General features: G+C 52.2%; 1 protein-coding gene across 1 annotated transcript; it reads right to left on the bottom strand.

Moving 5' to 3' along the window:
* Positions 1-2,286: 2,286 nt before the first annotated feature.
* LOC136544293 (uncharacterized) lies at positions 2,287-10,675 on the bottom strand. Its single transcript, XM_066536511.1, has 2 exons — positions 10,395-10,675; positions 2,287-2,749 (listed from the first exon to the last, which is right to left on the bottom strand). Exons 1-2 carry the CDS (start codon positions 10,673-10,675, stop codon positions 2,287-2,289), a joined length of 744 nt encoding a protein of 247 aa, XP_066392608.1.
* Between the last annotated feature and the right edge of the window lie 837 nt (positions 10,676-11,512).

Below are 11,512 nucleotides of genomic sequence, written 5' to 3'. Positions count from 1 at the left end.
CAAGCAGCCCCAGCAGGGCCTGCCTAACCACTTCAACGAGCTCATAGAGAGCCCATGCACCAACCACGCCTACCTTGTCAAGCACCTCTATGAGGACTACGAGCTCCTCAAGCGTTTTCTATGATAGGTCGACGGGCCAAAGGAAGGAAAAGGCAAGGAGGCGGCAGCCAAAAAAGGGGGTGAGGCGGGCAAGGATCCGGATGACTAAAGGTCCCCATATAGCGACTGAGGTGATCTGACCGGACACCTACCGACTGAAGGATGACAACGACAACGTTCTCACCAACACTTGGAACAGCGAACAACTATGTCATTTCTTTCTCTAAAATTTGGTCTTACCATTTTTACAATGTTTGCTCCTATAAAGAGCCCCGACCCAAACACTTTTGGCCTGGGTTGCTTGGGGGCTCCACGAGGGTGCAATACCACCACTCTTTTTTTACTATCATATGATAAATACACTTTTTTCTCGAATGAAAGAGTAGTCAATTCCTTTAATTACCTTACGTAACTTTGCTTTAAATATTTCAACCGATCACACCTCGCCTCTACCTATGGCTATGAGCAGCTAAGCCTCGCGGGCCATGCTTGCCCTCTTAAGCTTGCAGCCTACAGTGCGAACAGGCAGGTGCAAAAAAGAAAAGAATAAAAAACTAAGTTATGCTAAGGAACGGACGGGACAAGCTTCCCTAAACGAAGTAATTCCATCACAGAAACAAAGTTACTGTATTCATGAATACACAAAAGCACTTTACATGGGGGGCTCCCCTATGACTTTATCTTTTACATCTGCTACAATATTTTTACTCTAAAAACTCTACTACGACTCCCCGGTGGCATCAGCTACCGGCTCAACCGGCGAGGGTAGAGGCTGCTCGTCCTCCGACTGGACAACGTTTGGCTCAGTCAGAGGCGGGCCAACGTCCACTTCCGACCTAGGCGCCACACATTCCACAGGCTAGGTAACGTCCTCCTAACATGTGCCTTCGTCCATGTCCGCACGACGAGCATCCATCACCCACTGCGCGGAGACTTGCTCGGCCACTAACTTGGTGTGTGGCAGCAAGCTCTCCCCATCGGCATACCTGTTGTAGATGGTGGCGAAGTCCAGGTTCGGGTGGTATGTCACCACCGAAGCCAACACCCCAGACGTCCCATAGAACAACCCATCGGTGATGAGGGCCCGAACCTCATTCAGAACCTCTGCCAACCAGATGACAGGCATGTTGGTACTTGGCACCAACCCGAAGACCTCCGAGACGACAAGCTAGGCAACATTGCGTATCTAGTCAAGTTTCCCCTCGAAAGCACGTCACTCTTCAAGGGACTTGGCCAGCGCCTCCTCATTCCTCCCGATCATTGCCTTGGCCATCTCCAAGTCCCACTCCAATGACTCCACCTTTCCACCTAGCTCTGGAAGAAGGGCGACAAGCTCAGAAGCAAGCTAAAGAAAGAAGCCAACATGTCAAAAGCAGAAAAGGTACATATTGAGGTGGGTGTTCTCGAGGATGGAGAGTCCCTCCTCCTGCCGAGTCACCTGCTCATGTAGTTGGGCGTTCGCCTCCTCCATCCCCATCACCCAGTCCCGAAGCGCGAGCACTTCCTGGTCAGCCTCCAACCGGGCCTTTCGCTCTGACTCTAGGGCCCTCCGCTCCATCTCTAGGGTCTCCAGTGCACTTGGGAGCACCACCTCTATGTCCGACAGGGACTTCTACAGCGTTGCCTCAGTCTCTGCTCGACGGACCTTCGCTGCCTCAAGCCCTCGCTCGGCGACGGTCGCCCGCTCCACCGCGAGCTACCCCACCATCCGTGCCTCGGTCACCTCTGCCGCATGGTCTTGGGACACACGGTGAGTGAACTCTTGCTCGTGCTTGAGCTTGGCCATTCAGGCGTGCTCCTCCCGAAGGAAATGAGACTTGTGGCACAACATCCCCTCCAAGCCCTACAAAGCAAGGAGCTAACACGCTGAAGCAACCAGCAAGGAACCAAGGAATCAAGAACAAATCATAGAGAACTTACCTCTGTAGCATGGGGCAGGTCAACCATAACCGCCCAGTGGATAGACTTGACCCGCTCCAAGGCCTCCTCAAGCCTCGCCCTGGTTTGGGCGAGATCGGACTCCATCGACACTTCGATCTCCCCTAGGAAATGCTAGAGCGCCACATCCTCATTATCACCGAGGATGAATCAAGCCTTCCTAGGGTCACCAGGCCAGGGCCACACTAGATTATGGCTCACCCCAAACCCACTGGAGGGCCCAGTCGATGATCGGACCACTGCCAGCTCCTACAATGGCACCGGTAGCTCCACCTCGTCACCTACTTCACCGTCGGAGGGGATCTCCACCACCTCGATTTCATGGGCCACCGGCAGGCATTCTGGCTCTGGCCCGGCTACATCTCTCCTCGGCACCTCCAGCTCCAACCATGAGGGTGAGCCATGTGGCCCTCCGCCTGGTGAGGCAGGGAGCCCATTCTCCCTCTCCTCTTCCACCTCACCCGGTAAAGGAGGGGCCGCAAGGGATACCTCCGACATGGCCTCTGCCATCACCACCGGGATCACCACCAACACCATCGCTGTTGCTATCATCGTACTGGCGACCAACCCAAGGGGCGCTGCCCCCAGAAGGGAAGGACCCACTGCCGCCACCCTGCTCTCCCCGCCACTCGACACGGCGTGCTGCAAGGTGGGCCTCCAATCCTCCCGCATGGGAGTTGGGGCGATGCTCAGCCCCATCATCATCTGGCCACTGTTAAAAAAGTATAGGTCAGTCACACTCCAAAAAACTCAACAATGAGATCGAAAAGAAACAAAGAAGGCATACCAGGACGGAAGCGATAGGGTTTTGAAGCCCCGATCCAACATCAATGAGCCTGCCGGGTGAGGACTGCTCTGAGGCCGCGACCCACGCCCCTCGCTTCAACCGGGGGGGGGGGGGGAGTCGACCCAACCAGCTCCTGCGTAGCCCATGAATCACCACAACCTTCAGCTCAGGGCACGCTGACTGGAGTAGCTGGTGAGGCATCCTCCCATTGTGGGTCACATGCTGGCGCAGGCCCCGATGACGCACAGGTGCGAGCTGGCTCTTTCGACTGCTTGGCCTATCTTGCCGTGCCCATAGCAGGTGGGGGTGAGGCTGGCGATGCCTCTGAAGGGCGCCGTGACCACGTTCGCTTCGCCTCTCATTCACCAACGGCGTCTGAGCTCGTGGCGTGCTTCGTCAGCACCTCCCGGCCCTCCTCGGAGAAAATCATGTCATCACCCACCTCTGTGGGGTCCTCCACCTCGAGCTCTGACTCAACATCGCTACTATTTTCCTTGGCCCGCACACGCTGGGCTATCTCCATCTCCTTCTCATGCTTCTGCCGAAGCTCCTTGTCTTTCTTCTTCTTCCTCTCAACCGCCGCCTCCTTCTAGGTGGCCTACCGGGCCACGCACTCTGGCCCCTTCGAAAGGTGTGACCGGGACTTGTAAACTCCGAGTCCCTATGAAACAGGTGACTCAAAATCAGAAAATAGGAGAGCAAAGGGGAAAAGAACATAGAGTAAAGAGAGGGGAGCATATAAGTTTGGACATCATTGCGGCATTGAGAGGTATGAGCTTTCCATCATGGGTCTCTTTAGGCCTCAGTTGCAGCACCCGATCAAGGTGACTCTAGACCTCATCATTCGGTAGCTCCTTCGGCGATGCACGGTTGGGGTTCGTCGGGCCATTGTACTTCCACATCGGCCGCGTCCTCTCCACCAGCGTAGCGACACAACAGTGGAAGAGGGTGTGGAACACCTGCACCCCATCAAGGCCATGCCGCACGAGCTTCTAGAGCTCCACCTCGATAATCTCCACCTTCTTCTACCAGCTCGTGGGGCCCCATGACCAGCTCTCCTACCTCTCCGGCCTCCTGCCGGTGAAAGATAGGAATGGCGCCTTCGTCGAGTTCCTAATGTAGAACCATTCCCCATGTCACCCCCAATTGGAATCGCAAGGGGTGTACATGGGGTACGAGCCCGACATGCTTAGTTTCTTCTGCAACGCGAAACCCCCCACCGGCGCTATCATGAGCGGCTTCCCCTCTGACAAAGCTCACCTAGAGAACATCTATCGGATGAAGTCCATGTATGGCTCCATCCCAAGGAAGGCCTCGCACACAGTGACGATGCCGGCGATATACAGCACCCCAGTCAGATTGAGGTGCTGTAGCTCTAGGCCCCACTCATTGAGGAGCCCGTGCAGGAACTAGTGCATAGGGTATCCTAACCCATGCTCATGAAAGGCGAGGAAGGAAACGACCTCACCGGCCTAAGGTTGTGGGAAATCCTCCCTCACTAGAGCCCTCTAGTGCGCCACCTCCTTCGGTGGCAGAAACCCCTTCTTAGTGAAGGCAGCTAGCACTGACTCCCTCACGACAGATGACCTCTAGCTCGACATTGCGCTCTAGGTTCGTGAATGATCTGTGAATTTTCTCCTCTCCCTCGCTCTCCCATTTTCTCTCCTAGGCACCGCCACGGCACTCAAATGCTCTTGGCAAGAAGGAGGAAGAAGAAGAGGTGGCAGATGAGGAATAGGCGAAGGAACAGAGCGGAAGCCCTCTCCCATCCCCTACTTAAAAAGAGGCACAGCAGTTGGGAAAGGCGTAGCGATTGGGGAAAGGTGAAACGACAAGGGCGGAAAACCCTCTCCCTTCCCCCATTCAATGCGGATGGGATACAATGGGACATGCCTTGATCGATGGGACACACCCAGCCCAACAAAATGATGCCTGGTCAGACAGGACGTGGCCTAGGTATGGCCCACTACTACCGCACATCAGGCGCAAGAAAAAAGGCGCCACTACATGCAGGCGGCCCTCCGCCTTCCCAGGCGAGACTTGGAAAGGCCCAAACAATGGGATCTCTGCCAAGAGAGACCAATGTGCTTTCTGAGTCGATCGGATGGCTTAGGCGAACGCCGAGAGATTGGTAAGGAGTAGAGGGATGGCCCATGTGGGCCATGCCGACTCCATCACGAACAATGAGCATGGATCCTGGTCGGACATATCCGATAGGAGATCCTCAAACCCCGTCACTCGAGTCATCAAGGTAAAATTACCAAACCCCCACTATTTATTTATATGAACATTCATTCATCCATGCACGCATTCATTCATTCCATACATCCAAAAGCATCGCATATGCAGTTAAATGCATCACAAAGCTCTGTGTTGCGTCATGAAGTGGCAGTTGCCTCATTCAACATGAGCAATGATCGACCAGGGTCCAAAGGCCAGCCCACAAAGGGCTCAAGGCCACCTCACGTCAAATAGAGCTAGGGGAGGAAACACGGATGAGCCCCGAGAGGCCCTCGCCCAGTCTGCCCCGAAGTAGACAGGGTCATCTCAACCTTCTTGTTCGATCCTAACCTCTCACCAAACACATAGAATCTCCATCGAGGGGAGGTCAGCGGGCCACCTGGGCCAGTCTCTAGAACGACCTAGGCATCTATCGGGTTGCAGGTTAAGGAGCAGTGGAGTGCCACATGAGGGCTATACCGACCCCATCACGAACGACGGACCCAGACTTCACTCGAACGTACTCATTAGCGAGCTCACCGAGCGCATCACTCAATCCATTGAGGTAAGCGACATTAGCTCAGCCCCTTCGGTTGCGAGAAAACATGGATGGGGTAATGCACAAAACTCAATCGACCCCTACCAAGCCCAATGGGGCTCAGAGGCTCAAGACACCCAAACACCTTGGCTACGCCTAGGTCTATGACTCTGACTCACCTGATCCCACGGTGCACCCAATGCTTGGATCTGTGACTCTGACTCGCTTGATCCCCTAGCGTGCCCGATGCCTAGATCCCCGAGTCTATCTCGTCCGATCCCTCGGCACGCCCGACACCTAGATCCATGACTCCGACTTGCTTGATCCCCCAGTGCGCCCGATGCCTAGATCCATGAGTCCGTCTTGTCTGATCCCTTGGCCCGACCAGCGCCTAGATCCATGACTCAAACTTGCTCGATCCCTCATGGCGCTCGACACCTAGAACTAGGACTCCGACTCGCCCGATCCCTCATCGCGCCCGATGTTCAGATCCGCGACTCTATCTCGACCAATCCCTCGACCGTGACCAAACGCCTAGGACCACGCTTCCAGAAATGATAGGTCAGAAACTGAGAAAGAAGAGACTACACCCTCTATAGTGCACACACTCACGCCCACTAACAAAACCCCTAGGCGATTCCACTCGAATTACCTGGGGGCTCGGGGGCTACACCCGCGGATGCGCTCACGTGCACCCACTGACAAAATGAAACTTTCCTCACTGGTAACATGAAAAAACCCTAGACGATTCTACCTGAATTGCCCAGGGGGGCTTAGGGGCTACACTCATGGTTGCGCTCACGTGCACCCTCCGTCAAAACAAAAATCCCCTAGATGATTCTACCCGAATCGCCCGGGGGCTCGGGGGCTCCTGTTGGGTTTATAAACCTAGGGTCCCTCATGGACTAGCTTCCCAAACAAAGGACTAGCCTAGCAAACAACATTGTGAATGACACGCAGCTCCTAGGCCAGCCCAAATACCTAAACGACAGGCCAAAAGGGCGATCCAATCTCCGACTGGAAGGCCAGGCCGAGGAGGAACGGCGCACGCTTTCGACTCTGACCCGCCTCTTTGACCAGAAGGCCTCGCTAAGGAGAAACAATGCTCGCTGACTCTGGCCCACCTCCGGACGACCTCTCCAACTAGAAAGCCTGGCCAAACACCACTTTCGACTCCAACCTGCGTCACTGACCGGGGATGCACCGAACCCCTGCTTACAGCTCCTCTCCGACTGGCGCAATCAGAGCCGACTGGGACCAACCGACCGGGACGCCCGCTCGGTAAAGACCAGGAAACAGATGAAGAAAGTAAGGCAGGGCACTCAAGTCAACCGCAATACCGAGGACCGTACACTGTACACCTGTAGGACAGTACCAACAGGGCATGTCAGAAGGGTACCCTACAACCTTCCTGGCATGTCAGAACCCAAGCAGTGTTGTGGGCGCCAATATTTTCCCTACAATGTTGTGGGCGCCATCAACTCCCATACTAGACAAACATGGTAAGGCTCCCCCACATGCCTCTGAACATCAATAGTGTTATGGGCCCCGTCATCTACCATACATGGTGAATACGGTAAACCCTCCCACATGCATCTGACAACAACAATGTTATGGGCGCCTACCATCATCTTGTACCCGACGCCATGGGCAACAAGACTTAGTAGCATGAGTACTCTCTCTCTCTCTCGCTTGTAAGGCCGTCCCCTTCATCTATAAAAGGGGATGCGCTCTCTCCCAACAGATGGATCTCTCAGTTCACTTACATTGATTCACCCTCTATAGCTTTAGACACTCTAAAGCTACATAGAGCGCATGTTCGAACACTTAGCACAAAGCGGAGCTCCCGTCACTCTTGGCCCTTCAGATTGGAGTCCGATCGGACCTCTTGCACCCCCCATCTTTCTCCCTTTTGTTTGTAACCCCGCAGCAAACTTCGAGCACTTAGGCTCAGGAATAAAGTCACCGACCAACTCAAACTGGACGTAGGGCATGTTGCCTGAACCAGTATAAACCCTATGTCATTGAGTGCTAGGCCACATCCAATCACAACGTACAACAAAACTACAAATATTTATGTGTTGGTCACTTTCTACACCGACACCTTCTCTAGGTGTGCCTTTAGTTTTGGAGCCCATATGTCTCCATCACTCCGCAACTTCAATGCATGGGCGTGTCTATCGTTGAACCAAGCAACAAGCTTGTAGAAGGTGAATTGAACGATTGCATTCACGGGCATACCATGTATCCCCAATAACAACTTATTGAATGACTCCATCATGTTGCTACACTGAAACTCATACCTCCATCCACCGGCGTTGTGAGCTCTTGTCCATTTCTCTAAATCCCTCATCAAACCTATGAGCCAATGTCTACCTTCTGCATTTGATGCGGTTCTGACTTGCTCCAACTTTTTCTAAAAGTACTTGTCCTCAAGCTATTGAGCAGTCTCCTAGAACAGATCAAAGTTATCCTTCACACAATCCTTCTGGAGTAGATCCTTAGCAAGGTGCCGAGCACACCAACGATGGTGCAAAGGTGCAAACCCCTCTATCTGCTCTCGCACGGCATTAAGTATGCCCTAGTGCCTATCAGATATGATGCCAACCTCTCTGCCAGGCCCAACCACATGTATCCGAACTAGCCTCAAGAACTATCTCCAACTATCATTGTTCTCCTTCCCAACCAAAGCAAATGCCAAAGGAACCAACTTGTTGTTCGCATCATAGGATATGGCTATAAGAAGTGTGCCCTGGTATTTGCCAATCAAGAACGTACCATCAATGGAGAAGACAGGATGACAGTGCCTAAAGGCCTCGACACACTAAGGGAAGCACCAGAAAGCACGGAAGAATATCTGCCTCCCATCCTTTCATGCATTTGGTTTTGGGATGTACTCATAATGCATGCCTGGATTCACCGCTTTGATTGCATTGAAAAGTATTGGCAGCTGCTCATACCCATCCTCCCAGTCCCCATATATCATTTTCCACGCTCGCTGCTTAGCCCTCCAAGCTTTATCATAAGTTATCACATAACCTCCATACAACGCCTCAACGGTCCTAATAATTGTCCTAACCTTCATGTTGGGTTCTCCCTGCAATATTCCCATCAATCGCTTGGCAATGAGGGTAGATGTCAACTGCTGATGCCTTAGTGTCAGCACATGTCCTAATCTTCATGTTGGGTTCTCCCTACAATATTCCCATCAATCGCTTGGCAATGAGGGTAGATGTTAACTGCCAATGCCTCAGTGTCAGCACATGGTCAGCACAATTGTGTGGCCTGACAACTTTTGTGATCTTCCACTTTTCGGTGACATTTTGTTTCCTTGCACAAACTCTCCATGGGCAGCGTTCCTTGTCACACACAACTGTGTAACAGCGCTCCGTATATGAATGCAAGACCTTGTAAGATCTCTTTCGTATCACTGCAAACGCCTCCAACCACCTCTTCAATGTAGGGAAGTCCTTAAACACCCTCCTATTCTCAATTACCATGTTAGGGCCAGCCTCAAGAGCTTCTAGGAGCTCATCATCACATCCTTCTGCACATGCCTGATCAGAATGAGCAAGATCACTGAACTCGTGAACTCTTGGATCACGGCGGTCGGGAAAGATACGCCTCAGCATCTCAACATCACTCTCTGTCAACTCTCCAACAGGGCGATCATTATCAGAATCAAGAGCCCTTGCCACCTCATATGGCTCCGAATTATTCATAATTTCAACACTATTGGAGCCATGGAATCCATCTCCATAGAGCACTTGCGTAGCAACAGGGGACACATCCACATTGTCAGGAATGTCTACTGCAATATAAGTAGAAAAATGAGAAAATAATGAAAGAAATGGATGTAAGGAAGGGGATAAGCTCCCAATAACCATGCGGATAAGACACTCGGATGATTCTATGTCAAAGGGATCTCATGAGGAGTATCTGCCACAACATCATGAGTATGACAAGCATCTCTAACTAGCTCATTGGGGGCAGATTGAGTATCGGAAACAGTAGGTGCGGCCTCCACATCCATATCAGATTCCAGGACCGGAGGTTCAAAGTGTGCCTGTTGACCCATTGGTGGGGAAACCCTATGAGGGATGTGATCAACTAACACCCGATGCACAACCACATCCAAACATTACAGCTGGCTCTTCATTGTTGATCTCACATAGTTCTCCCACTGATCCACACATCCAATTAGGATCATTCGCCTAAGGATGTTGGGAGGAGAACCTAGGTGCAGTACACCGTCAACTGCAGTGACATCATCATCATTGCCAAGGCAATACAGCTCCTCCCGAGCCCTTGCAACCATCTCACTAAATGATGGCTTCTCATTGAATAGCACAGGCACGCTTTGCATGTCAACAAACTCAACATATCCATAGCGATTGCTTTCAACGGTGCCTCCATGATAAATGGTCACTAGGTTGTCCATCTATTTCAAACACGTAACGAAACACATATCCTTTAGTCCAAATTAGACGATAGATAGTACCTAACAAGTACTTTCTAACTACAAACTAAGTAAATAAGATAATAACTACATACATAGATACAGTGTACTCACTAAATAGCTAGATCCTATTTAGTTAACTAAATATATAACTACCTACCTAAGTAGCTATCTAATTATATCTATGTACCTATGTATCTATGTTTCTATCTATCTACATATCTATCTCACTAGATCACTAACTAAATCAACTACCTGAGTCATCACATTAACTAGTAAATAACAAATACCAAAACTACTACACTACAATCAAAGCTAACTAAGTACGCACATAGCAAATTCACAATTTTTACCGGTCCGACGACGGAGTCGCAGCGGACACCGGGCGTGGGTCAGGCCGACGAGCGGGGCCGACGGTGGCACGACCGGGCGTTGCAGGTGCCGGGGCCGGCGGGGGCGCGACTGAGGACGGCACGGCGGGCGCGGCTGAGGCCGGCGATGGCGGGCGGCACGGCGGATGAGGTCGGGCGCGGTGCGGCCACGGCACGGCGGGCACGGCGCGGGCGACAGCTGCCGGGAGCGGGAGAGGGTGTAGGCGGCGGTGGCCGTGCGCTGCTCGGGCGAGGCGAGGCATGTGCGAGAGAGAGAGAGAGAGGGAGGGAGAGGAAGAGAGAAATGATTGTGGCCCATACGTAAGACAGGCTTGGCGCCCATAACCCTGGCGTCGAGCTCGGCGCTAGGTGCCTGCCAAATCACCGCCACGTCTGCTTCGAGCCCAAGAGCTCGGCGCCATCAACGCTGGTGCCAAGACGTGTAAGCTCGGCGCCAACAACGATGGCGCCGAGCTAAGGATACATATTTTTAAATCTTATCTCCAAGAGCGCATTTATGAAAAAAATTCAAAAAAAACTAAAAAATAAAAAATTGGACCCCCAGCCGGCAGAGATCGGCAAAGGGAACAGACGATAAGGTATGGGTCGTCGTCGCCCGTCCCACGCAGCGTGCACTAGCTACCGGCCTAGCGCTACCCCACGCGCGCGCTGAGAGGTTGAGATCAGTGGCAGTGGCGCTGGCAGATCCGGAGTTTTTAGCTTGGGTATTTAAAATGTAAAGGATGTCAGTTTTTTTTTGCAACCTCAATTACTAAAATGTAAAAGCATTTGTGTACAGTTTTTTGCCTTTTTTATCCTCTAACAAACCCATCCTGCATCCTTTCATCCGGACATACGATGCAAGCTCCATTTAACAACCAAACGCACACTTTACTGTTCTCTTTGCCTGGTGCAAACGAGCAGGCTGTACGAGTACGATCGGACTTCTTATCCAATGATATTAAAAATATATATAATAATCCTGGGCGCATATCTGTCCCTAGGTGTTGGCGCCGCCTTTGCCGGACTATCCGGTAGCAGTCACTAGTCAGTGGGCGTGCTGAGGAGCACACGACGACCGCTGGTGAGCTCAGCTCAAG

The sequence above is a fragment of the Miscanthus floridulus genome, chromosome 3 (assembly GCF_019320115.1).
Source record: "Miscanthus floridulus cultivar M001 chromosome 3, ASM1932011v1, whole genome shotgun sequence".
Classification (NCBI taxonomy): Eukaryota; Viridiplantae; Streptophyta; class Magnoliopsida; order Poales; family Poaceae; genus Miscanthus; species Miscanthus floridulus.
Note: the sequence above shows the minus strand (reverse complement) of the source record. Positions and strands in the feature narration are given on the sequence as shown.